The sequence below is a fragment of the Emys orbicularis genome, chromosome 9 (assembly GCF_028017835.1).
Source record: "Emys orbicularis isolate rEmyOrb1 chromosome 9, rEmyOrb1.hap1, whole genome shotgun sequence".
Lineage (NCBI taxonomy): Eukaryota > Metazoa > Chordata > Testudines > Emydidae > Emys > Emys orbicularis.
The window spans coordinates 107,117,165-107,145,144 of NC_088691.1; the positions used below are offsets into that span (position 1 = coordinate 107,117,165).

Genomic DNA, 27,980 nt, shown 5'->3' on the forward strand with positions numbered 1-27,980 from the left:
ACAGCCAGCCAAGCTCCCAGGAAGCACCACCCAGCTCCAGAGAGCCCTGTCCTGACTTCTGATCAGCAAACGGTTGCTTCTCCCTCTGAGGGTCCTCGCACAGCCCTCTAGTGAGCACTAACGAGGCCCAGCTGCACTGAGAGCCTTCGCTCAGCCAGGCACACAGCTGAGATGCTCAAGCCCCTGACAGGGGTTATTAACCCATAAATCTCCACGCTGCTGGCTGGCTCAGCCTGGCTTTCTCCATGGGCTCCAGTGAGCCAAGGTATGGCAGGCTCCATGAACTCTGGACGGGATGTGACAATCTGCCTGGCCCTTCCCCAGGGCAGTGGATCTGGGCAGGAGATTCTCAGTAGGAACAACTGGTGTCTCTGGGGGTGGAGCGACAGGAGCAGCTGCTGGGGCAGCCCCAATGTGGTTTTATTCCAAAACTGGACCAGAAGCCAAGTGCCTGTTTGTCTTCCAGAGGTGAAAGTCTGCCCACGAAGGGGCATTTCTAGGGCTAGCTAAGCCCCGGTCTTAGGGCCTGTCGCTCCAGCAGCCAATGAGAGAGCCAGGGACGGTTCCAACCCCCTTTAGACATGCTCCCTCCCAGCCCATGTCTGGGCCCTGGCTCTAGCAGTGGCTCCGTCTGCTCCCTGGTTACAGTGCCTGGAGAGGACGGCCTCTCTCTACTGAGATTTTGCACATGCGGAGCCATCTAGTTTTTTCCTAGCCTGAGCCTGCATAATTAAGCCATTTAGAGGTCATGCTGCTGTTTTCCTTAGAGACGGCTGTGGAGCCGTGTGACTCAGCAATATCACGAGGACGGAGAGCAGAGAAGCTGTGACTGACCTATTTCTGATCTAATGGAAAACGCTGCTTTTGTTTCCCATTTTAGCTCTTTTATTTGAGACATCTACTAGCATCACCACAACCGGTGCCCTTGGCAAGATCCATCCCGGGGGGAGCTCACTGGCCTCATTACACCAGGAACAGATTTGTCCCATTATAACAACCCTTCCCCTGCCTCCTCCACAGCCCAGTGGAACATGCCCTTGGAACAGCAGGGAGTGAGGACTAGAAAGGGGCCAGACCCAGTCTTTTCTCAGTGTTCCACAACACAGACATGGGCCGAAGCCCCGATCCTGCCCAAACTGCCTCGTGCAGAGAGACGTGGTGTTCCGGAGCCCACCCATCTCTAGCTACCGCTGATCAGTTTTAAGATCCGAATACATACAGTGAGGGGGTGCTGTCAGGCCAGTTATTTAAAGTGTGGCTCAGTAAATATACAGCCAGTCCGCAACTGCAGTGGGCAGGTGAGTGACGACATGCAGCCTCACCCGCCAGTGGGCCTCCATGGGATTGTACCGGGTGTAAGGGTACTTGGAAGTGAGCGCATCCGTGATGTCGTTCAGGACGAGGGACATGTCCTTCAGGCTGCTGTCAATGAAGGACTTCATCAGGGTTATCTGGCGCGTGAAATAGGGTTTCCCATAGTCTTCCTGGACAGTTTTGTTGGCTCTTCTCCACAGCTCCTCTGCTTGGGCTTCGATGCTCTCAGGCGTCAGAATGCCAGTAGCAGCTACAAAGTTGCTGGGCTCAATGAGGATAACGCGGACTCCCCAGCGGTACATTTCCTGCCGGAGGCAGTCGGAGAAGGCTGCCACGCCAAACTTGGAAACGCAATAGGAGGAGCGGGAAGGGCTGGCCATCCGCCCTAACATGCTGGTGATGTTCACCACACGACCTGTAGTGGACAGAGACAGGAAAAGGAAATTGGTAGCCTCTGTTCTGGGCTGGGCTGGGCAGGATGGACGCCCAAATAGACTGGTGACAGGATAACCTGTTCAGGGAATAATCTCCAGACAACATAAACTCTGTGCTGGAGGACAAGGGGCTCTTCAGCCAGGACATGGCAGCAAGCACCCTCTTTTGATCCTCATGCTACTGACGCATCCTCTCCCTCAGCCCTGGATGCTGACTGACGTCCAGAAATCACACTGTCGTCAGGGGTCCCCAACACAAACATGGTTAATCTCATTACCGGTCATCTTCTCAATCTACGTCCCCTCCTCCCTGTGCCTGGAAGACCTTGCCCCTCTCCACCTCCACACCAGGAAAAATTCCGCTGGTACTCACGTTGTATTTGCTAGCTGGGTATTAGCCAAGGAGGAGCGGGGGACAGAAGCTGAGGCAGCCATGTTTGTTGTGGGCACATGGATGGGGATTTCCAATGGCCATGGCCACTCCATCCGTTCCATAAACTCACCAAAGAGCTGCAGATTATCCTCATTTCCGGGTAATACAGACAGGGCTGGCTCAGGAGCATTTGGGGCCCAAAGCTGGGAGCCCCAGGACCCTCTGGGTGGCCTTCTCCCCCTGCCCCCCGCCCCTATGCCAGTGCAGGGGAGGTTTCTCTGCAGTCCATTCACATATCGGTCTGTGTCCGGAACTGGCGGGTGAGCGTGTAGGGAGTGATGGGAGAGGGATGGAGCTTTCCTGTTAAACAGGAGGGGAGGGAGCTGTGATTGTGGCCCTGCTGCAGCTGTGATAAAGGGGAAACGTTCTGATCCCCCAGGGACAGCTCATGCTGTCCTCACCACAGTGCTCTGCCAGCGTAAAGTGGTTTGTACTCCAGCAGGGCTGGGAGCAGGAGCAGTAAACCTCCTCTAGCATTTCATCCAGCTCCTGGGGGGGCGGGGGGCAGTGCACTGGGGAGCCTGCAGCTGCAGGTTCTGCTACGTTCGCTGAACTGACCCTGAAAATCCTCTCAGCTATTGCAGTAATAAGGAGTTTTATGGGGCCAAGCTTTGGGGCTTGAAATGTTAGAGCCACATGGAGCAGAGTGGCACACTTGGTTCCTACACTATTGTTCACACCCTGCCTGTATGCACCCTCGCCATGACAACGGAACAGGAATAACAACATATAATCTTGGCTGGGGAGTTACTTATTATAGGGCAGCTGGGATATATTTAGCAGCACACAATATAAATGATATCTGGAAAAAACATCTCAGTGTCACCTCTTGTGTGTCTGTGTCTCCCTTCCCAGAGCAGGAGGCTGGGCTTGCATCGGCCTACTGCTGCCTGCCTTCAGATTTCCTCATATTTATTACCTCACTGGCGTGTTTAGCTGGGCTGGCTGTTTGGGAAGCATCTAAAATGGCTCTGTGCATAGATATTGTTATAACCTCATTTATCATCCTCGCTATAGCTCGGGTCCCCTCAACGACAGGAGTTACACAAGGTGACTTGGGAGCATAAGCTTTCGTGGGTAAGAACCTCACAGGTGCATCTGAAGAAGTGAGGTTCTTACCCACGAAAGCTTATGCTCCCAATACTTCTGTTAGTCTTAAAGGTGCCACAGGACCCTCTGTTGCTTTTTACAGATTCAGACTAACACGGCTACCCCTCTGATACAAGGTGACTTGCTATAGATCTGCAAAGTGCTCATATTACAGGCCAAATCCTGCCCTCCCTCATGCCTGTATAGCCTCAGGGGCTTCGCTGTGCTTGCACAGGTGTCACTGAAGGCGGAACGTGAGATGTTTTTAGTGGCTTTTCCCTGTTGCTTTGCAAAGCTTCTGACTGCGGCCATGCCAGAGGCCATCTGTACCTTTAGCTCTGCGAACAAGGGGCAGGAAAGCCTTGGTCACTCTGACAGTTCCCCACAAGTTGACATCTGCCACCTCCTTGTACTTGTCTATGCTTGTGAATTCCACCTCTCCGAAGGCTGATACTCCAGCGTTATTCACCAAGCCCCAGAGCCCTGCCAATAAACAAGAGAGTTAAAGGGTTTAAGTGGGGGGTCCCTCAGGGAGAAACAGCTCTTCTGGGATTTTATCTTCTCTCAGGGTAAAACAATCCACTGGCAAAAACAGGACATTTTCATCTAGGACAGTGAAATACACCAACAAAGAGGAACCACAGTGGGCTAAGGTAACATGGGAGTAACAGAAGTAGGGATGTAAATATTGTTTTAAAAGTTAATCGTTTAAATGATTAAAAATATTTTGTTTAAATGGTTAACTAATTAAAGGGCCGGCCGGCCGGCATGGCTGGGGCTGCTCCAGACTGCGCGGGGGTTAACAGTTACAGCGGGTTAACTAGTAAGACTAATGCTTATCAGTTAACTGGTTAACATTTTACATTCCCAAACAGGTGAGACAGAAGAGCATCAAGGCATTGGCTCAAAGCACCAGAGAAGTTAGTGAGGGGCCAGCACCTGAACCTCAAACAGGAGGACTGTTGCTTGCTGTCAGGTCGTTGGTTCTCCTGAGGCTGGGACAGACAGACATGCAGGATGGGGCTGTATCTGTCCCACTAACCATGGTCCACTCTGGCTGGTGTTTGACTGAAGAGCACAAACAAGAGAAGAAAGCTCCCCTGGAGCAGCTGCCTCTCCAGCAGTGGTACAGTGTCCTCCTCAAGCCAAAGAAGATGAAGGATAACACTTGATTTGGGGAGCCTAACCTGGGGTCTGATTTCCAGAGGGGCTCAGCACCCATGGGTCCCACTGACTTCTGGGGGAATAAGGGTGCTAAACGGGCTCAAGATGGGCACCCGAAACATCAGAGGCCACTTTTGAAAGTCCTGACTTCACCATGGCACCTCTGCAGGGTTCTACCATCCAAGTTCTTTCTCCTGTGTTTGCAGAGGGCAGCAACTCGTAACCAGCCCACAATTTGGCTACTTTCAATCCTTACTACAGCAGAACCTCGTTAGTTTGCACTAAAGACAGGCGCCTCCAGCAGTGTCTGCAGGACTGAGCCCTTAGATTTTACGTTCTTCGGAGTAAGGACTCTGTCTTTCTTTGAAAGTCCTGTTTATATCCATATGGTGCTAGGCAATCAATAACCAATGATAATGACAGAGCAAACAGTAGGAAAACAAGGATCAGACATTGCAAAAATCTGACCAGTTATTTAGTCATCTATTTATTATTTCTGTTGTGGTATGGCCCACTCATAATCAGGGTCCCCATTATACTTATCTGCTCACCTGTCCTACCACATCATGAACAGACCCCTCTGCCCAGCCAACCGTAGCAGACTCCAATGCCCCTTGCCTCTTTGAGCACCTTCTCCCATGCTGCTCCTTATGCCTAGAATGCTCTCTCCAATTCAGTTCATTCACCCTCTTTCAAATCACTTCTCAAGTCCCATTTCTACGGTGATGGCCTCAGCTAGCTAGATACGGGTAACAGGTAGGCAGGCGGCCTGTTGGAAGAGCCACTGAAACCTTGTGTTCATTTATTCTGGTGTCTGTGTACAATATGATTATTTTAAATTGAAGATTGTAAATTATACATATAGCTAAATACAGGCAACGCTGTGTCCCTATTTCTGCTACACACGCTGCTCCCATCCCCCAGACACACTCTCCCTGTGTTACACACCCACTTGTTAAGCGCTGTCCTTATTGTAGACTGTAAATTCCTTGGGGCAGAGACTATCTTTAATTATATGTTTGACCAGCACCCAGCAAACTGAGGCACTGATCCTGATGATGGTCTGTGTGGCGACAGCACGCACAGATAATAAATAATGATAAGAATACTACGGTACTAGGACACAGAGTGCCTGATTAATCCCTGGTGTAATTTCACTGAAGTCAGAGAGTTCGGCAGAGACTTGTATTGAATGCGTTTGTCAGTGACTTCCCCAAGGCCAGAGAGGGAACAGGGCTTACAGCAGAGCTTTGGCACCTGGCTCCCTGCCATGGCCTGGAACAGGTCTCTCTGTAACCAGAGCTTGTATAATACATTTAGTACATTTAGGACCACTTATTAAAAAGCTAATTAAAGCAGTTAATCCTTTATGAGATTCCATCATTAGTCAATCATATCACAGTAGTCTGTAACAGAACTCTGATAGTCATCTGGCACATATGAGGCATGCAGCACAACCACATCTTTAAAGAGCATTATCATTATTTGTTTAGTGTCAACACGGGTGGGTGCGGCCCAATACCAAAGAGAAAGAGAGACACTTCCCACCCCAAAGAGTTTAGCGTCTCAGAGCCCAGACACTCCGTCTGGAATGCTGTGCTTTTTGTGTGTTTTGCAACCAATTCTACCCCTGAGGGCATTCTGCACCAAAAAATTTAAAATTCTACACACAATATTTAAAAATTCTGCAAATTTTATTTGTCAAATAAATATGGAGGCTCCAGCATGGCACTGGAGAGCACAGGCCAGTGGCTGCACAGAGGTGGGAGTTCACTGTGCAGCTCCCCCCTAGGACACGGATTCAGCGGTGAGGCTGCACCCATCCCTGACAAAGCGCAAGGACCCAGCCTGCCCCAGAAACACCCCAAGGCCCTGCTCCTCACCATGGGCAGGCAGGCTCAGCAAGGCAGGATCCAAGTGTGGAGGGGCTTAATGTGGGGGGATCCAGGTGTGGGTTGAGAGGGTTCTGTGTGGGGCAATCTGGGTGCAGGCAGCTCAGTGGGGAATCCGGGTACAGGGGGGGATCTGGATGCACAGGGGCTTGTTGGGGGGTTCTGGGTGTAATGGTAATGGGACTCTGCAGGGGGGTCCAGGTGAAGGTGGTTGGGGCTCAGTGGCGGGGGAGGCTGGGTGTGGGAGGGATAGAGCTCGGCAGGGCGGTCTGGGTGGGAGGCTCAGTAGGGGGTTCAGATGCTGGGGAAGTGGGGCTCAGTGGGGTGGGGATCCAGGTGCACGTGGCTCATTAGGGTGGTCCAGGTGCAAGGGGAGTGGGGCTTATCAGGAGGGTGAGGCTCGGCGGGAGGGTCTGGGTATGAGGGGGTCTGGATGCACGGGCGGTGGGTGGATGGGGGAGCAGCTCCCTCTACAGGAATCCCTCCCCATGCAGCTGAGGAGCAATGGGTGCAGGAAGCGGGGGTGGGGGGCAGTTTGCAGAGCTTCCTGCAGCCGGGAAAGAAATCTGGGGGTGGGTCTGACCCAGCCCCAGATGCCGTACGGGGGAAGAGGAAGTCCTGTCCTCCCCAGCCCAGCTGGGACTAGCAGTTGAGCCCAGCGCAAGGTCGGAGCCACCAGCCAGGTCTTCCCCAGTCCCGCCTCCTGCCCCACAGTGATTTACTTCTCTGCCAGCTGCCCTGGGCACCCAAAACATACTGCTGGGGAGGGTCGCACAACCGCTCTTGTGGCTTCCTTTTGCTTCCCCTTCAGAAAGCCATTTTTCTGCGGGGAAGCTAAGAAATCTGCAGGGGACATAAATTCTGTGCATGTGCAGTGGTGCAGAATTCCCCCAGAAGTAAAATTCTGAACTGTATTTTCAGTAAAAATTTAGATTCTAGATGGACACAGCATCACTCTGATTCTGTGCCCCCTGGTCTTGACAAGAAGGTTGGGTTGGAACTTAGCATGAAGCAAGCCACTGTTTCTATGGGCACGCGTTACTTTCGCCCAGCTGTCTCGCGTTGTGTTGGGCTTGCCACCAAGAGTCACAGTGTGGTGTTTCATTGTATACATAGGCCCATCTCTTTCCCAAGCAGAATTCAGTCTTGTCCCAGGCATAACTCCGTTAATTTTCAGAAGGGCAGTGTGCTCCCTCTGGTTTCGGAGACCATGCCTATAGCCAGCAAAAATGGCCTCGGACCACAATCTCCCAGACATGGTGGTGTCCTGAAGTCTTGATCCCAGCAGGCCCCCATGGCTCTGCCACAAGAAGGCAGTGAAAGGGAGCTGCCATAAGCATGCCTATGGCAGTGAGTGACTACATAAATCTCCACGAAGGAGGGACTGCCCACCTATCAGACGGAGAAGTACACAAGGGATCCTGTGCCCATCCCTGCTAGGAACCAGACTTTTATCGCATTGCCACTGTTTGAGAAACAACAGTGCTGCTTGCTTGCAAGCTGTCATTCTGTACAGCACAGCTCTGTGCCGCTGCTGCTGCTAATGTGCTCTGCGTGAAAAGCTTGGGGCGGTGTGAAAAGGTGTGGAGAGGAATCTGATGAGACAGGGCGGGTGTGGAATGGTTGTGCACGAAGGACAGAATTGTGCACAGAGAGAGCACACTCGGGGGAGGAGGTGGGAATTGACTTCTGGTTATTTCTTCCTTATATTTAATAGCATCATTCATGTAGGGATTAAGGACCTTGTTGGGTACTTTGAATGAAGGTTGGGACTATCTTTCTGCCACACTTTTAATCTGCCCAGCACCTTAACACCTGCCATGAGCAAGGAAAAAGCTACTCCTGGCCCTACTCCACCTCTTGGATGGAGCAAAACCACAGGTGCTCCTGTGAGGATGTCTCTGGACAGAGAGCTGTGGGGGAGATGCTCAATACCCTGACACGTGATGTGTTTATCATCAGTCCTAGTCTGAGGCTGATGGCTGGTTTACTCCTGTGTGGGCGGCCAGGCAGGCTCTACGAATACAGTCGAGCAGGCACAGTGGGACCCACCGTGGCCACGAACCCTCACAAGCTCCCCGAAGCAGGCTCAGATACAGAGGGGAGAGAGGGAGAGGCACAGTGAGGTCCTATTTCAAGCTCCATTCCCCACGGCCAGCCTGGTTACCTGCAGTGCTGCTGAGCAGTAACTGTCTTCAAATCCAGCAGAAGCCAGGCCGTTCGCAGTAAGAAGTGGCTGCTGCTCGCCAGCACTTATCTGTGCTGCTGTCATGCAACAGTCCAGCTCCCCTCTGCACCTTCCAGAATACGACGACAAAAAAACAAAGCCAGGAAATGCCTCCCACACAACACTCAGATCCATTACTATGCCACTCAGATCACCTTAACTCTGCCCCTAGGGGGGTAACTCCTCCTTAGCAAGGGTTCATGTAAGTTAATTAAAAAGGCAACTGGCCTGAGAGCACAGGCTCCCCCAGCCTGTAACGTTATCCGCACTACCTACCTTTCTCCGGCTCCTTCAGATTGTTCTTCACCAACTCCACAGCCTGAGCCACTTCCTGGTCACTGCACACATTTAGCTGCAGCACTTTCATGCGATCCGATTTAATGCTTTCCAGCTCCTTGGCACCATCTCCATTCTCACCCTGCCCAAGAGAGAAAGAAGAGCGATGCCCTGCTCAGACAGGACGGCAGTAATCCAGCCCCGTGCCAAGGACACAGACTTGGGCTGTTGGAAATGTGCATGCAGAGATGGCCCCCAGACAGCCCATGCAATCACACAATGCGAGTCCAACCTTTGGGAATTTACCTCTCATTTCTGTCTCAATTTCCCCACCCAGCAAATAGTGAGACTGACTCTGTTTCTCCCTGCCTCACAGGTGGATTCATTGGTTATTGTTTGCCCCGCAGTCGGAGGGTGTAGAGAGCTATGTAAGTGCTGACCGGTGTCAGTGCTCTGTGGGTAATAGAGCCAACATTTTCAAAAGGATCACACAAGTACAGATTTTCTGGGCTTGAGAGTAAATGGCTTTTCAGGCAGCTCCTCTGAATAGCTCACTCTAAAAATTCCTACCCATTCTACTTAAATGTATTCTTTCATTCTCTTTCAGAAGCAAATGCAAGACTACAATGCCAAAGGCAATTCCTCGCTGGCTGAGTCTGAGAGCGAACAGTCTAGTGCTATAAAAAAGGAAAGGTATAAAACATTGACAAGTGAACCTTCTGTATAACAATTTGCATTTATTACAAAAGAGATCAGGAGGTGTAGTAATGGAAGTGTCAGGGGGATGCAGCCATCTCTGGGGGGAGAGTGGCAGCCAGTCAGACACCTGATTCACAGCAAGATGGAAAGAGGAAACGCTGAGTAAGGACATCAGAACAAATGCTTACTCCACCCTGAGTAATGAGAAAAGACAGGTCAACTCCACTTTTCTTTATGACCAGTGTCTTGTCAATTTTACTTTCAGGGTCTCATGCAATAGCACAAAGTTGCAATATTTAGTTTGCAAACACTGACGTGAAATTTGAGGGAAAATATTTTCCCAGGAATTTTAAATAGAATAATGGAAACAATTCTATACGTGCTTAGTTTTGTTGGGGTTATTTTGGGTTTTGTTGCTGTGTATATTTTGTATTTGTTGCTGTGTGTATTTTTTTTAACAAAACTGATATTTGAGACCAAATTCCAAATTGTATCTGGTCATTGCCAGGCAAAGCAGGCAGGATTTGGGACTTGGCTTTAAGGTCTTGTTGGGGGTGGGGGAGGAATGAAAAACAAAACAAAAACAAACATCTCTACAAGGGGGGATTCAATTTACCTGAGCTCAGCCACGGGGTTCCAGAGAATCCAGGCGTCTTAGAGCGGATATCTAGGTCACCATTTCCTTCCCTCCTTCTTATCATCAACTTTATCAGGGAGGAGACATTTGCATTTTCATGGGCTGCTATTAGTCAGCACTTCTGATTTCTCCTGTACTTGCATACAGCTTCCAATTATTGCAGGCAAACAAGACAAGGCAAGTATAGTCCCACATCATGTTACAGTAGGTGGGGAGATTGCTGTTTTACCCCACAGGTACCTTCTCGACTGCCTTTGCAGGAAAGCTGAAGTAAATATTGCATATTTACTTAGTTGCTTTTACTGGTGTTGCAGACTACCTGTCTCCTGCGAGGTGTACAGTTCAAAAGTGCCTTCCTCCGACAACCTCTTCAGCAAAGCAAAAGGGTCATGTGGTTAGTCAGAATGTCAATCATGCTGCTATAGATGGGGTAACTCCATTAACTTCAATGTGGAGTTACTCCAGCGTTACACCAGTGTAACTGAATTCAGGATCTGGCCCCACAACATTTCCTTTTAAAACTTAAATGTTTCCAGGCATCACAGAAACACAGGACGAAGCAATGGAACTTCCCAGGTGACTGGACACAAGACACGACAGCACTTCTCAGATCTTTCTATGTACATGAAAAGAAACCTCCCAAAGTGTGATGTTGGCATTTTGGTCGGCATCGTGTCAGCATCACAATGTTCTGCTCCCTTTAAAGCAAACCGTTTATACTTCGTACGCTGCTGCTCACTGTATCTTGGGAAAACGTTGTTAAAACTTAGCTTTGGATCATACAAAGAGCCTTTCAGCTGCTTCACAGTGAACGAAATGAAGCCAATCCCGCTCACGAACAGAGACTTACTGTATCTGTGCTCAAGCACTTCTTGTCATCTCAGAGTGCTGAGAACCAGGGCTCCCTAAGTAAGTTTGCTCCCCCCTCAGCCCTTCCTAAAATAAAAAAGAAACACATTTCTAATACTTCTGCCAAACAGCCATTGGTCAATGACTTGGAAAAACAGTGTCGCTCATTAGTATTTCTCACCTAAAATGAGAATTTTCTTCTTCGGCCAAGGAGGACCACCTGTAGTTACTGCCCTAAACTCCTGCCCCTCCATGGTCCACCTCTTCCTTACCCCTCTGGGGCGATGTGAGCTCTGGGAGGGCTGCGGGAGTGCTCAGGCCAGGCAAGCTTCGCAGGACTGTTGGGGTGTCTCACTATATCCCCCCCAAAGGTTCTGCTCTGTGCCTCCTGCTCCCAGTTCTCCTGCAGGGTCTGCCTGAGTTGTTTCCTGGATGGTTTTGGGGGGCTGTGTCACTGACCCTTGCTGCTCTTGGGTCGCTGGGAGGGGGGAGAGGTCGTCCAAGAGAATGCACATTGGGTACAAAACAGGGAGAGACCTGGTGTTCCCAGTGCGCCATCTGCCTCCTTTTCTCCCCGGTGCCCGGGAGGAACCATACGGGGGACTCATCCCTCTTGCAGATGGGTCCTCATGCAAGATGAAACTGCCCACAGAACCTCGTCCATGTCACTATGTTGATTTATCAGCAGAGTCTGGGCTTGGTGCCCGGATTCCGACAGCAGCAGCTCCATCACCCTGGGGACACAACTTCTACCCCTTCGCCTGCTCTTTGTTTTATTTGTTCTTTCTACTGCTTCTGTGCTTTCAGGCTTGGAGGGGAAGTTTAAACTGCATTATAATATGTGACAGACACAAAGTGAGGGGGTGATATCTTTTATTGGACCAACTTCCGTGGATGGAAGGCACTAGCTTTCGAGGATCTCAGAGCTCTTCTTCGGGTCTGGGGAAATGTTTAGTCACTACGTGGTGCTGTATGAAGCATACTGCACCCCATCTTTACTGAGTGACAGAGGCAGTCTACACTCTTTTTTTTTTACAATAAGACTGTTGTGACTAGCATGTATCTTGCCTCTGTCTGTGTGACTATCACAACATGTATCAGAGGGGTAGCCGTGTTAGTCTGAATCTGTAAAAAGTAACAGAGGGTCCTGTGGCACCTTTAAGACTAACAGAAGTATTGGGAGCATAAGCTTTCGTGGGTAAGAACCTCACTTCTTCAGATGCAAGTAATGGAAATCTCCAGAGGCAGGTATAAATCAGTATATTCCATACTGATTTATACCTGCCTCTGGAGATTTCCATTACTTGCATCTGAAGAAGTGAGGTTCTTACCCACGAAAGCATATGCTCCCAATACTTCTGTTAGTCTTAAAGGTGCCACAGGACCCTCTGTTACTTAACACAACATGGTGTCAGAAGATAAACAACAGAAACTGCAGAATTTTGTCAAAATGCTAAAGGTCCATGCACCAGAGAGCTTCAACTTCAACAGACCGTCCGACTGGCCCAACTGGACGGAGCACTTTACACGTTTTTGCATTGCAACTAAACTCCACAATGAGATGGGGGAGGGGAAAGCTAGTTCTCTCATCTGTACCATGGCCAGGGAAGCTGAATGTATCTTTCAATCCTTGGCCTTTGGAGAGGAGAGCCACAAGAACAATTACTCTGGGGGGCTGGCTAAGTTTGATGAGCATTTTATACCTCAGCCTAATGTGGTTTATGAGCGAGTGTTTTTCTACCAGCATGTCCAAACACTGGGGAGGCTGTGGAATCTTTTATAGGAGGCTTATATGACATGGCAGAAGACTATGATTTTGAGGATAAAAAGGAAGAGCAGACTACAGACAGTAGTGCCGGGCATTTTAGCAACAGACTATCAGAGAAACTGCAAATGAAGAGAGATTTCTAGATAATACTAGTCTAGATAATACTTAGTCCTGCCATGAGTGCAGGGGACTGGAAGACCTCTCGAGGTCCCTTCCAGTCCTATGATTCTATGTAACCCTTCACACAGCAACAGAAATGACAAGACAATCGGAGAGGATTAAAAATCAAAATAGAGACCAGAGGCTGCCAGAAAGAGACTAGAGGAAATGACTTACAGAGTGACAACAGGAGATTAGCACAGCTGTAAAAAGCAATTGTAATAAATCCTCAAAGGCAATGTCTGAGGCTTACCCCACATTGCTTTTGAGGATTTATTACAATTGCTGCATATGATGTGGGAAAAGTCACAATCCAAGAGGTGATTGTCCAGCCAAAGGAGCCAAATCCTGTAAGTGCACAGAAACTGGACATTTTGCCACTGTCTGCCCATGAACTAGCACCTTCTTGTGGCTGGGCATGGCATAGCAACTCTCTCCGCATCATGTACTTTCTGCTGATGGTCATTCCGGTGCTGTGATCATCTGCCTCTTCCCGCGACTTGGACCTTTGGCCAGGTCACTTTAAAGTCTCTCCTCTTCTGGGTAGTTAACGAACAAAAACGAGGGGAATTAACACAGCTGTTCATCCCAAAGCTGGGTCAAGGCTCTCTTCCTTCAGAGGACACTCATCGGTCTAGGGCCCTAACCTGCATTTGCAGGTAATAGAAGGCAGTGGTTCCCTCTCAAGGTGAGTCAGCATCTGGCCCTCCCTCCCTCCCTCCCCTCAGGAAGGGGCCGTTGGGCAGCACTCAGCTGGGGAGCTCTGCCTCCAGTCTGCCCTCTCTCCAGCAACTGAGGACTGAAGGTCTGCTCTCCTCCCCGGTCTGCCATCAACTGAGCTGGGGCTCTCCCTCTTCAAACCTGCCATTTCCACACCTGCGATGGGGCAGCACCACCTGAGCCCACACTAGCTCATTAACCCCCTGCTGTCCAGTGTGGGGTCTGCATACCCCATCACCCAGCTGCACACAGGCAGTACAGGAAGTGAGCATGGAGAGTCAAGAGACCTTTTTTCTGGGCTCAGTCACAGGTAATGACCCAAAGCCAGCCTGGAGGTGAAACTGAATCTCTCAGGCAAGACTTAATTTTAAAATAGATTCAGGTGTGGATGCACCAGTCATACCAGAAGGGCCTTCTAATCACCTTCAACCTCTCCTCAAGCTGAAACCAGCAGATACTGTCCTAAATAAGCCCCCAGGTACTTTGGCAGCACTGGACAGTTTTCCACAGAAACAACCTACAAAGACAAAAGCTTTAATGTTACTGTGGATGTGATCAGAGGCTGACAGTCTCCTCTGTCTCAGTGTGGTTGCCATGATGGGTGGAGTGAGAAAGATGGAAGAAGGAGATAGACTATTTGGTGTACTGGATTTTTAAAAGGGGATGCAGTAGAAAGGCTGCTGAACCACATAGCGTACATATGCCCCACAGAATTCCTATCCCATTACTTCATAAAGTAGAAATGGAGTTAAAGGGAATGGAAAAGAGTGACATAATCAAGCAAAGATCTGAGCCAACTGCATGGTCTGCACCGATGGTACCTGTTATAGGGAAAAATACGAACCTGTATGAATCTTAAAAGACTTATTGAAGCAGTAGCAAGAGAAAACTATATCCTTCCAGCACTCGGAGACTTTCTTCCTGACATGGCAGGAGCTACTGTATTCTCCAAACTTGATGCCTCAAGTGGTTTCTAAGAGAGTGCTACACTGACTACATTCATTACGCAACTTGGGAGATTGTGCTTTCAAAGATTACGTTTCGGGATTACCAGAATTCCTGACATTTTCCAAAGAAAGATGGCAGAGCGGCTAAAGAACATAAATGGGGCTGTCATTTTTATGGACAAAATTTTAGTATATGGGACATCAGTGGAAAACAAGACAAAACCCTCAATAAAGGTCTGAGCTTAATCAGTGAACCTGGACTCAAGCTAACTAAAGAAAAGTGTGTTTTCCACCTACACCAAAATGAATTTTGGGGGCAGATAATAAACAAAGATGGAATTAGTCTTGGCTCTGAGAAAGTAAAACCAATTAGAGAATTGAATGCATTTGTTCCAAAACTGAGATGCTTAACGGGGATGGTAAATTGTTTTGGCTAATACCTGCAAGACCTTTCTACAGTGACAAAATCCTTGAATGAACTATTAAGGTGCAATGCATCCCATTTATGGGGGCCAAATCAGGAGATTGCCTGCAAAAGGGTAAAATAAATTATCTCAACTGTTCCAGTTTCAATGTTCTACAATGCAAACAAACACACAATGGTCACAGCCAATGCCAGTAGCTATGTCCTTGGTGGTGTACTGTTGCAGGTATATGGATCTGAGTTGAAGCCAGCTGGATTCTGCTCTTGTACACTTACAGAAGCAGAAAAACGATATGCACTGACTGAAAAGGAGTGCCTTGGCACGTGTATGAGCATGTGAGAACTCCTACAGATATGTGTGGATTACGTTCCTTTAAACTGATAACTGCCCATAAACCTCTTGTAACCCTTATCAACGGAAAAGACCTGTATCAAGCATCAATGAGATGCCAATGTCTTTTGAACAGGCTCATGCAATTTAACCCTATCGCTGAATATACTCCTGGTAAAAATCTGGTAACAGCAGACACATTGTCACGGAGCCCCGCATTGCACTCAAACACCTGTGGGCCAGAAGAAGATGTAACGGCTTTTGTAGGTGCTGTGGGAACTTACAGACAAGTGTCAGGCAGGAAACTATACCTGCTACAAAGAGCAACGTATAGTGGCTGTATAGTTAAAGAACCAGTACGATTCGGGGATGAGTAATACACAGACACGTATTGAAATTCAAAAAGTTAGTTTGGGGAAAAAAACAGTTTTAGAGTTTTAAAGTAGTTAAAATACAGAAAAGACCAAAGGGGGGAGATGTGATGGGAAGCTTAAACCGCCTTACGTGTAGTCACTTGGTGGCACTGTGTGAAGCGTCCAGCCGCACATCTTGGCCGTGTTGGAGGCAGGCTACACTTTGTGTACAGTAAAGTTTAGTGTTGTGGCTGTGCCCGTTGTGCTGCTATTCCTGTGTGACTAGCCTGGTACAGCCATGTCCCCCGCCCGTGGGAAGCTGACCCTCCCTCCTTGCTGCAGCTGCTCACCACAGGCTCCTTTCACTGGAGTTGACTTTGCTCTGCCCTGCCTACTTGTGTCATCACAGTACTTCACAGCGCAGCCCTGGCCACCTCCTCTGCTTGGGGCTGCTCCGGTGTTGGGGGCCAGCAGCAGAGAAAACCTTCCCCTCCATACGGGCAAGTCTCTTGCTTCTTTCTTTCAGTTCTCTCCGGGGATGGGAAAGTGCCCGTTCAGTCCTGACATGGATCATGATGTGGGTCAGGCCAGTCACAGCAAGGCCTGTGTGGCATGGGGTCATGTCATGGGGCAGGCAGGTCTCAGCGATGCCCTTGTGGGGTCATGTCATGGGATGGGCAGGGCGCGAGGAGGCCTGTGGAGTGTCGCGGGGTGGGGATGCTCGGGGGGGAGGGGAGGTTCAGCATCGTGAGGTGGGAAGGACACAGGGAGGTTCTTGTAGCATGGTGTCATGATGTGGGGCAGAGGGAGGCCTGTGAAGCACAGTGTGACTGGGAAGTGTGGGCAGATCGCGGGGAGACGAGACCCATGGAGCATCACCGGGCAGGGCGGGTGGGTCACCAGGGGGCCCGTGGAGTGCGGTGTCACAGGGCGGGACGGGGGGTGGGGGTGTCATCAGGGGGCCCGTGAGTGCGGTGTCACAGGGCGGGACGGGGAGAGGTCACCAGGGGGCCCGTGGAGTGCGGTGTCGCAGGGTGAGACGGGGGGAGGTCACCAGGGGGCCCGTGGAGTGCGGTGTCGCAGGGTGAGACGGGGGGGGGGGGTCACCACAAGGCCTGTGGAGCACAGCATCGTGGGACGGGATGGGGTGTGGGGAGGTCCAGGTGGTTGTGAGGAGTTTTATTGGGAGTAGCTCAGGAATCAGCGCTGTTTCCAAGATGCCGTGGGAGACCTGGAGGATTGATTCTTCACACGGCTCCAGCACCAGGTCTGACGCAGGATGTTTCCATTCCTATTGGAATCAGATTACTAGTGACAGTTTAGCCCAAATTCGCTCCTTAGCACAAAGCCCGTTACCAGGGAGTTTTCACAAATGCTGCCCATTCGCTCTGCAGCATCAATGCAGATTCGGAAGAAACGCTGAAGACCAGTCAGGGCCGGCTCCAGGCACCAGGCCAGCAAGCAGGTGCTTGGGGCGGCCAAGGGGAAGGGGCGGCACGTCGGGCTGTTCGGCGGCGGGTCCCTCTCGGAGGGAAGCACCTGCCGCCGAATTCCCGCCGAAGAAGAAAGCGGCGCGGTGGAGCTGCCGCAGGAGTGCTGCCAATCGCAATTGCGATCGCGGCTTTTTTTTTTTTCCCCTTCCGCCGCTTGAGGCGGCAAAAACCCTGGAGCCGGTCCTGAGACCTGCATCTTACTACAGAAGGGCCTGACCTCAGGGGATGCCAAGTGCTCCCAACTTCCACCAATGTCGAACAGGACCCACAGCCTTGGTCACCTGCTTTCTGCCCGGGCTGCTATTCTCTGAGGGGCTCCATTCACCATTCCTGTACCATCCTCTCCCTGCTGCCTCACACTGAAGTCAAGAGGCTGGTCTGACATATCCCTGTTGTTTGAGGAACCCATAGAGGAAGAGCTGCAATTTAAAACAGCTGTGCCCATTTGTCTCAGCACGACAGTCTGGAGCTACAGCCTGTAAAACAGAACTGGAGAGGAAGTGTTTAATGACTTGGGCCCCGCTAACTACCATGGGGGCCAAAATGCACCTCGGGAGCTGTGAGAAGTAGCAGACATGGGGTATGGCTCCTTTGGAATGTGACCCCGCCGCCTTCCATTGCTGAAGGGGCAGCGGAGACCTTTCAGTGACTGTAAGGTTTCTGAAAAGTGACAGCATCAGGGAAACAAGAATAAAAATCCTGTGCTCTGATAAAGTAACCAACAGCAAGCCACAGAACAGACAGGTGATAGTGGTGCTTCCATATGACCTGTCCTCCAAGGATCTCAAAGCGCTTTACAATTATTACATTCTTTGTACATATGGGAAACTGAGTCATGGAGTGGTAGTGTAACTTGCTCAAGGTCATACGGCAAGCCTGTGATACCACTGGGCATCGACCCCATGTTTCCTAATTCCATGTTCCCCAGCTCTAACTACTAGACAACCAATGGACCACAACCCCAAGGGGTCACGAAAGGCAAGCAAGGGACATGGGCTGGGGATGTTGCAAGCTGTTGAAAAATTTATAACAATCTAAAGCAAAAAAAACTTGCTGCCCTACTCCCTGCACACCTTTTCCCTTCAAGGTCAAGTATTCGCTCTCAACATCTAGAAACACATCCATCTATAAGTTCCGTAGGCTTAGCATTGTTATCAGTGAGACACTGTTTATTTTTACCTTTATAGTAAGTGTAAGGAATGGTGGGGGTGATGAAAATAATTTTTGACTTTAAATGAGGCATCACCAACCTAAAAGACTGAGAAACCCTGCACTAGAGCACTCTGCCTCCTAGGCCAATACCAGTTGGGGTCAGATTTTAACTTGTGACCAAGAGGTGAAACTTCCTTGCTTCTGAAAATGACCAGACTAGTCATACAGAACTCCAGATAGTCAGGCTGACTATGGAGTCAACTTAGTTCATTTATTTGCCCTCAAATGCCCTCTCTGCTCTCCACTGGTGTGCCAATCTCCTGAAATAGCCCTCCCTGTAAACATTCGATTCCACATTCGCTCCATCCTTCCACCTGCTGCTCCCATCTCAAGCCCGAGCAAGCTGCGGTGAAAAGTGACGCAGCAGCAAAGGGCCAGCTCAAAGCACCGCATGACACTAGTAATAGAGGATTTACAGAGCCTTTGGATGGAAATTTTCACAAAATGGCAGTTGTCCAACAGGACTTTCTTCTGCCAGGTTATGAAATATGTCAGCTGAGGTGTCTGGCCTGGCCAACTTTCCTTTCTGGTGCAATGACAGAACGTAACCTTCCTTTGCTGACACTAGGCAGCCAGGTGGGTCACATTCGAGCTGTACTGCGGGGGTTTCTGGGAGTACAGCTGTGGTCTCCAGCCATCCAAACACCTGGATACAATGGCCACCTTCAAACATTTCCTAGTCAGCTTTAAATTATTTTAAAGGAACACAGAAAAGTAAAAAAAAATATTTAACAAAATATTAAAAATCCTGCATTTCATCTCTTAATAGTAAAATCTTCAATTGTTACATCAAAACCTGAATTGACTTAGCCCTCCCAGTTGCTCTTTTTTAAATTTTCCTCTCGGCTTGGCCAATGGAAATAAACAGGCCATGTCACTCCTCAGGCCTCCTGCACTGGGGCTACCCCAGGGGGCTGTTTGGAAGATGAAGTCAGAGCAGAAAGGAGCTGCCCACCTTTCTGGGACCATGTTGCTCTGGTGCTCCATATGCTGTACTCACTGCCAGTGACCCTAGAGCGTTTGGGAGCCAGCTTCCTGAGAGACCCATATGTGCCCAGGGGATACCACCATAAGTGCAGACTCCGTGGGTGCTCCAGGGCTGGAGCACCCATGGAAAAAAAATAGTGGGTGCTCAGCACCCACCAGCCACCCACCAATCAGCTGTTCGGGGGCCCCCACCGATCAGCTGTTTGGCAGCAGGCGGTGCCAAAGGGGGCAGAGCGGGGGCAGGAAGAGGCAGAGTGAGGGTGGGGCCTTGGGGAAGGGGCAGAGTAGGGGCGGGGCCTCAGGGCGGAGCAGGGGTGGAGCACCCACCTGGAAAGAAGAAAGTCAGTGCCTGTGGATACCACTACAGCTACAATTGTTGGAGACACTTAAGCTAACCACAGCCCTGGTTTAAAGCCAGAGGGGTGGGGGTGGGGCTGCTGGCAGCACATTTGCCCCGAGTTGTCTGAAGCTCTGGAAGTCTCTCCCTGCCTTACTTTTCAAACATCCCAAATATGCTAGATGGCCTCGCCCCCCAACCAGGCAGAGTTCACAAGAGCTTTGGCCGCTGCCCAAGAACTTACAGTCTACACTGATATGGCAGAACAAGTGAGGGGCACACACAGGCAGAGGAGGGTGAGTAGGACAATGATAATATCGCCAGCTACCTCACTATCCACCTTCAAATCCCCTCAGTGCCCCACTTTGCTGGGGGACCTACAAAAAACATGACACTAGTTAGGCTGCTGGTATGCAGAGCTCACAGCCTGTCATGCCAAGCAATATTCTTTCATTGTATACTTGTCCTCCTCCATCTGTCTGTATCCAACTGTTGTCGTTTGTCTTATACTGAGGCTGTAAGCTTCTTGGGGTAGGGGCTGTCACTTTGTTTTGTTTTTGTACAACGCCTAGTGCAATGGGGTTCTGGTCCATGACTAGATCTCCTAGGCACTATAGTACCACAAATAAATATCTGTCTCAACAGACAACGGTGTAAGCACTGAAGCAGTTCAGTTATTGTGTGTCATGTTACAATATCATGAGTGGTTAATAAGTCCAATTCCTGAGCAACCGCACACACAAAAATTATCTTATCAGCATGCGTTTGACTTTGCCTTTTGCTCTTAAGATGTGCAACGTTGAAGATGTTCCCATCTGATCGTGTAGGGATGTTCTGCCTTGGTACTAGATGAGAAAGTATGATCAAGCAGGAGAGAGGAGACTATACCAAAGATTGTTGGTGCCTAAACACATCCCCGTTTGACACCACTGCAGATTTCAAAGCTGTCAGATTGATCACCATTACACTGGATTGTAGCCTTCATGCCATCATGGAAAGATAAAAATCAGACTGAGGAGGATTGGGGGCCAGCCAATCCTCTCTAGCAGTCGGAAAAGTCCCTTCCTGCTGATCAGTTCAAAGCCCTTGTAAGATTTATGAAGTCCATGTAGAGATTTTCCTTGTTCTTGACACTTTTCTTGCAGTTGCCTCAGTCTCAAGACCATGTTGATAGCTGATCTGTCAGCACAGAAGCCTCACTGACTCTCTGGATATACATGTTCCGCAAGAACTTGCAGTTTTTGGAGAACGACCCACACAAATGCCTTGCCAACAACACTACAGAGAGAGATTCCTTTGCAGCTGCTGCAATCACTCCAATCTCCTTTGGTTTTGTCCAACATTATGATGTTGGTGTCCTTCATGTCTTGCGGTCCCCCTCCTGCCCTCAGGCAGGAAAGCAAGACATTGTGCTTAAACCTATGCACCATCTGATGTGACCAGTTACCTCTGGCCTGAGCCTTCCTAAACCAGTTACCTCTGAGCCGGCCTAAGCCTGATGAGTCATCAGAAGCAATTACCTGCAGATCTTGTGAGAGGCCCCATGCATCCAACCAGGGTTCAGCCAATCCACAGGTGAGGACCCACCCAGCTGATCCCAAGACAGGTATCCAGGCTCCTAAGGGAAGCAGTCTCTCCAGTCTGCTCAACATCACTACCAGGCCGGGAACACACCCATTGCCTAGGAATTCTGACAGACTGCTTCTATTCCATCCCGCCCTGCTGCAGCCTGCTCCTGCCTTTGCCTGCTTCCACGCTAGCCAGCCCCCGTTCCAGCTCCTGCCTCAGCTGGCAGCCCGGCGAGTCTGACACCTGTCCTCCTTTCTTCTGTACACCAGCCACTCCTGGTGCTAGGAGGCGACTGACTTTACAGACTCATTTACAGACGGTTCTATATCGAGATCTTTGGTAATCTGGAGATCTCATTTAGAGCTGCTTCAGAAACAGTGGTTTCACATGGCATTGCATCTATTTGCTTCTGTCAGCGATGTCTCCAATAAGAGATTTGGGTGGGGCAGTTTTCTTGGCTGAAGGTAGGGTTACCATATTTAAACATTAAAAAAAGAGGACACTCCACGGGGCCCTGGCCCCGCCCATTCCCCAGCCCTGGCCCCGCCCCAACTCCAGCCCTTCCCTGCCCTGGCCCCACCCCAACTCCGCCCCCTCCCCGAGCGCCCCGCATTCCCCCTCCTCCCTCCCAGCCATGCAAAACAGCTGCCCGAGCACTACCGGCTTCACGGTTTGCCGGGCAGCCCCCAGACCTCCAGACCCTGCGCCCCCGGCCGGGCGCTTCCCCAGCGCAGCCGGAGCCCGGGAGGGGAAGCGCCCGGCCGGGGGCGCAGGGTCTGGAGGTCTGAGGGCTGCCCGGCAAACCGTGAAGCCGGTAGCGCTCGGGCAGCTCAGCTCTTCAGCTCCACAAAGCTGAGGTGTCTGGGGGGGAGCAGCAGCAGCCGCCGCTGTGGGGGAATCCGCCTGTAGCTCGCAGCCTGCCGGAGCTGCTGTAAGGTAAGCAGGGGACTGGGGCAGGGATGCCGGCAAAACAAAGCTGGGAGTATTTTCCCGGACATGTTCGGCTTTTTGGCAATTCCCCCCCGGACGGGGATTTGAGGACCAAAAAGCCGGACATGTCCGGGAAAATCTGGATGTATGGTAACCCTACTGAAGGACCTATTGATTTGATAGTCTGTTAGGGCTTTTCCATGGCTAGCTGATTGACTCCGCAATGCTGAGCAAGAAATGTTGAAGTCTAAGCAAAAAGAATGTTTAATTTGCATTTTTTTTTTAAATGCAAAGACATTTTCATTGATCACAGACTTTAAATCAGCATGTTACTATCCCTTTAAAATGTGCCCTTCACAACCTCTAACAGAGTTAACTGAACGTAGTACTCACCGTCAGCAAACAGCCAGCAAAGACAGTGAATCCCTGTGCATGCAGCTGCTTTGCCAAGGCATGTCCAAACCCTTTGTCACAGCCTGTTATTAGCACTGCCTTCCCGTCAACCTGTGCAGGGGAAGCCAACAGTTTAGAGGGAGTGGATACACTCTGTGATAGCAAGAGCTATTACAATGCTGCAGAAGCCTATTAAAATTACAATACATAGCAACGGTGCAGCCCCACGAGCAGGCTAGCACACATCAATAGTATTTTAGTAGGGATATTGGCTACACCATACGTCAGCAAGCCCTAAATTGTTTTGAAGTTGTCCGGATTCTACCCCGCCCCTTGCACTGCCATTTACACTCATGCACAGTGAGTGTGAGACATTACCAGACTCAAAACCCTCTACACATTTATATCATTGGCAGCATTTCACACCCACTGTGCACAGCCATAAATGACACCACCAGCTGCAAGGCACAATGGGCCTGACTCTGCTGTCACACTGATTTTACACCAGACTAACTCCATTGACTTTCTCCTGGTTTACACCCGTGAAAATGAGATCAGAATGTGGGCACTTTTGTCGAGAAATGCCATGAGCTCTCTCTTGAAAATCAGGGCCGGCGCAACCCATTAGGCGACCTAGGTAGTCGCCTAGGGCGCTACAATTTGCGGGGTGGCGACCGCGGCGGTATTTCGGAGGCGGGACCTTCCGCCACCTCTGTGGGGGGCGGCATTTCGGGGCGGGACCTTCCACTGCCTAGGGCGGCAGAAAAGCGCTCCTGTTGAAAATGCACTGTACAACCCATCTCATAATACATGCTTCCATTCTAACAAGAAAATCAGATTATTTATGCTACAATGACACTGACAACAGTTCCCTTTTTAAAAAGTAAATCAACATAGAGACAGAAAAAGGCAGCAAAATTTCAGACACCAGCAAAAAGAGATGACACCAAAATTCCACAAAACATATTCAAACTCATCTAGCAGGCTGGACACAGCAGTTGGGAGGAGCACTGGACTGGGACTTGGGAAACCTGGGGTCTAGTCACAGCCCTGCCTCTGCCCTGCTGGGTGACCTTGGACGAGTTACCGCATTGCTCTGTGCCTCAGTTTCCTCACCTGAAAAAATGGGTATAATGCTACTTATGTTGCTTGAGCTCGATGGATGAAAAAATGCTATATAAGAGCTAGGTGGTATTGTTATTGCTCCCCATCAGGATGGACACAAAAGTTGCTCATGTCTCGCGGCCCACCAGCGGATTACCCTGATGGGCCGCATGCAGAAGGATGCCGACCCCTTAGTCGTCTCTTTTCCAAGTTGAAAAGTCCCAGTCTTATTAATCTCTCCTCATATGGCAGCTGTTCCAGACCCCTAATAATTTTTATTGCCCTTTTCCAATTCCAATATGTCACACCGTAACCCAGAAGTCCTTAAACACACAATCTTGTGCTCTAACCCCTAGGACATACTCCCTCCCCTCTGACTGAACTCCCCGTCCCCTATTCTGTTCATCATGGTACCTTCAGTTATGTGAAACAATTAAACGTTAAAGTTTAAGTGAGCCAGCAACACTAAACTGTGTGTCCTGTATTTATGGCTGTAATGTTCTGTAGCTCTCCAAACTGAAGCTAGGGCTGTATAATATGGAGTTTGTATAGGCTTCCTTGAGGCACTAGCTTTCAGGTGATGATGTTATACAATAAAAAAGGGTAAGAGGAAGCAATAAGGAACTTAGGTCTAAAATGTCTCTGGGGAGTGGCTTGCAACCCAATATTCCCTGTGTTATGCTACAAGAGACAGCTTCCGGAATAAGTGCCTCGCACTCTGGCAACTTGTCCAGCTGTCCCTTCCAGATAACATGGGGGCTTTGTTGTTTTTGCTGATGTATGTAGCAATAATAAGGAAAGAAGTTTAATGTGGAAGAATCAGATCATAGACAGAAGGCAGAGCAGAAACTGATAAGGGAATGAATTACATCCCATCCTTTACCCACTGGAGGTGTTGTTGCTTTTACAAGCTCATTTAAAGACAGTAATGATCTTAAATTTAAGCTGTGCTTGAAGCAAGTTGCAGGCACAAACCATGATACGAAGGACAAAAGGGAAATGAGAATTTAAATGTACAAGGCTTGATTCTGTTCTCAGTGGCACTGAGTCAGGCCGAGTATGAATCACTCTGTGAAAGCTTATCATGGCCGTCTATACTCACCTCCAACACTGCCCTCCTGCCCTCTCCCTCCCTGGGGTCAGTATGGCTCATCCCTCTCCCCAGTAGTATGTCAGCTCTGTTCCAGAAACTTCAGGAACCGGAGGATGGCCAGTTCTTGTCACTTCCAGGGCTATTTTGGAGCCAGGCAAGAGGGAACAAAACGAGCCACAGCTAATTGTAATCAGGTCCCCTATCAGCAAATCTTACCAGGGCACAGATCAGCTGAGGGAAACAAACGAAGATCCGTAGACAGGGGAGTGGACTGTGTCAGTTTGAGATTCATTAGCTCATCAGTTTTTAGAGCTGGGCAGCTGTTTTGCTTCCTCCAGTAACAAAATAAGCAAGAAATGAAACAAAGCAAATGAAAGCACTTTAATGAACCCCTCTTAACTACGTCTGCCTCTGGGGAAAATCTACGGACTATATTTAACATATAAAACTTGCCCAAAGCGTTTACTATTATCCTACTTGCCAATAATGAAACGACTGGCAGCAGGGGAGCTGCTTGTATGCAGCAGCTGCAGAACCGGGTCCCAGGAGTAGTATCGCTTTAGTAGGTGCCCTGTTACTCAGGGAGGAGCCAGTGATCGCATCGCTAGTGTTGTTATCCTCTGGCACGTAGCTGGTGGGTACATTATCCAAGGGCAAGAGGGCTGCCTGGCTTGCAAGGACTGTGGGCAGTCCCCATCCCTGAAGAACTCCACTATACTGAAGAGGGATAAGCTGCCCTGCTCTGTGAGGGGCAGGCTAGATTAGACCTAACAGGTCTTTTCCATCTCCAGTTCCTACAGTTCTGTAAGTCAGTGGCTCTCAACCAGGGATACGTGTATCCCTGGGGGTGCGCAGAGCTCTTCCAGGGGGTACATCACCTCATCTAGATATTTGCCTGGTTTTACAACAGGCTACATAAAAAGCACTAGCGAAGTCAGTACAAACTACAATTTCATACAATGGCATGTTTATACTGCTCTATACACTGAAATGTAAATACAATATTTATATTCCAATTGATTTATTTTTATAATTATATGGTAACAATGAGAAAGTAAGGAATATTTCAGTAATAATGTGCTGTGACACTTTCGTATTTTTATGTCTGATTTTGTAAGCAAGTAGTTTTTAAGTGAGGTGAAACAGGGGTACGCAAGACAAATCAGACTCCTCAAAGGGGTACTGTCGTCTGGAAAGATTGAGAGCCACTGCTGTAAGGGACACTCCTCAGCCTATGATGTAACAAACTAAACTGCTGCCTAGTTAATGAGACACAGAGAGAGAGAGACCATGTTACTTGCAGGTTCTATTCTCCTCATCTCTGGACAGGCTTCACCTTCATTCTACTTTGGGATCTCTGCTTTGAGATGAACGGATCTGGGCCTGGCTCAGTGACACTGGTAGGGCATTTGCCCGCATCCAGCTGGGAGAACAGATCCGTGAAGGTGGACTGCTAGTAGCATCAATAAGCCCATTGAGAGGGGGTGTTTGTGGTAAAGCACTAGGCTGGGATTCAGGATGTTCAATGTGTGGCTCTGCCACAGATTCCCTGTGTGACCTGCGGCTAATCACTTAGTGGCTCGGTGCCTCAGTTTCCTCCATCTAAAATGGAGACAGTAGCACTGCCTGGCCTCACAGGATGCCGTGAGCATAATAAATACATTAATGACTGTAAGGTATTTGGATACTACTGTGATATATAAGTACTTAGACGTGCTGCACACACACCTCCCAGTTGTGTACAAATAATTGGTTTGTGTGAGCAAACACCATGAGCACACACAGTGTTGCACACCCATTCAGAGGTGTGGCTGTGCAAATGTACACCTTTCAAAATATATCACTGTGTAAATACCATGTTCCTGCTCTTTATTCTGTCTCCTAGATAGACTGCTTAGAAGATATTCAAATGACCATCACCCAAGCAGCGCCCCTCAACATTTTAAATCAGGTTAACTGAGACCTTGTCTACACTACAGGGGAAATTTGACCTAAGCTATGCAATTTGAGTTACGTGAATAGTGTAACTCAAATCGACGTCGCTTAGATCTATTTACCGCGAGGTCCACACTATGCGATGTCTCCCGTCGACTCCCCCTACTCTTCTCGATCCGGTGGAGTACAGGAGTCGACAGGAGAGCGATTGGCTGTCGATTTAGTGGGTCTTCACTAGATCCACTAAATTGACCGCCAATGCATCGATCGCCTCTCGTTGATCCCCCAATAAGTGTAGACAAGCCCTGAATGCTTGCAAACATGAAGGTCCCACAGCCCTGAGTAGAGCAGGCAGATGCAGCATGGTTGTCAGGCAGCTCAGGAATAGTAATCAGGCTGCAGCCCTGACACCGAGTTGCTGGAATGACCTCAGGCAAATCACTTAGCCTCTCCATGCCTCAGTTTGTCCCTCCGTGAACTGGAGATACAACTAGTTAGCTGCCGCTCAAAGGATGGTGAGGCTTCTTTCACCAATATTTGTACAGTGTTTGGAGACAGCAGGTGTTCTAAACTAACCAGCGTGTAGGTAACTCACCCCACATAGTTCTGCCAGCGCACCTAGGAGCTACTGACATGCTGGAACACAGAACTCTTGGCTTTGTGATGGCTTTGGTGGGACGACTCAGTAACATCACGCGTGCTAGCTCACTAGTCTATATGCACGGCACTGCTATATCTAGATGATATTTTCCACAAAGGCAAGTTGTGTGTCTAAGTACACTACAATAAATATTCACTTAAACCTGCACCCACATCAACACATTTACAGTTTATTTATTTTTCTCAAAAAAGGGTCTGATTTTCTTTAAAATAAGTTGTACAATTTCCACACACGCTCAAAATTAAACCCACTGATTGCAACAGAGGCAAAGTTAAGCAAAGTAGCTGGATAACCTCAGCCTTTCCAGATAATTTGAGAACCTGCAGACACTTGTCTAGACTTTTTCCTATTCCCCCTCTCGCTGTCATTTGTTTTTCAAGGTCCCATCCCCTGTGAACCCGTCCTTGACACCCTCCTTATTATCTGGTGCAGCATGGTTTCATTTTAAGTTCAAAACAAGCAGTTACAATACTGAACTTTGTCTGTTCCAACAACAAACCCTTAATTTCACACTGCTTTACCAGGCACTTAAGGGCTTCCATCCTGGTAA

At 49.3% G+C, this 27,980-nt stretch overlaps 1 protein-coding gene and 1 pseudogene across 1 annotated transcript; both read right to left on the reverse strand.

Moving 5' to 3' along the window:
• Positions 1 to 1,259: 1,259 nt before the first annotated feature.
• On the reverse strand, positions 1,260 to 27,972 carry LOC135883825 (D-beta-hydroxybutyrate dehydrogenase, mitochondrial-like). The gene is made up of 5 exons (XM_065411080.1): positions 27,952 to 27,972; positions 22,638 to 22,748; positions 8,830 to 8,971; positions 3,601 to 3,753; positions 1,260 to 1,729 (listed from the first exon to the last, which is right to left on the reverse strand). The coding sequence occupies exons 1-5, from the start codon at positions 27,970 to 27,972 to the stop codon at positions 1,260 to 1,262; spliced, it is 897 nt and encodes a 298-aa protein (XP_065267152.1).
• LOC135883826 (large ribosomal subunit protein eL33-like) lies at positions 7,251 to 7,611 on the reverse strand (annotated as a pseudogene).
• Positions 27,973 to 27,980: the final 8 nt, after the last annotated feature.

What these genes read in the sequence shown, in the direction of transcription:
- LOC135883825 (XM_065411080.1), bottom strand. Translation starts at nt 27,972, where the DNA reads ATGGAAGCCCTTAAGTGCCTG. An exon ending in TGGAAGCCCTTAAGTGCCTG is followed by an intron (nt 22,749 to 27,951) that starts GTAAAGCAGTGT and finishes TCCCCTGCACAG; the next exon opens with GTTGACGGGAAGGCAGTGCT. An exon ending in TCTGAAGGAGCCGGAGAAAG is followed by an intron (nt 3,754 to 8,829) that starts GTAGGTAGTGCG and finishes GTTTATTGGCAG; the next exon opens with GGCTCTGGGGCTTGGTGAAT.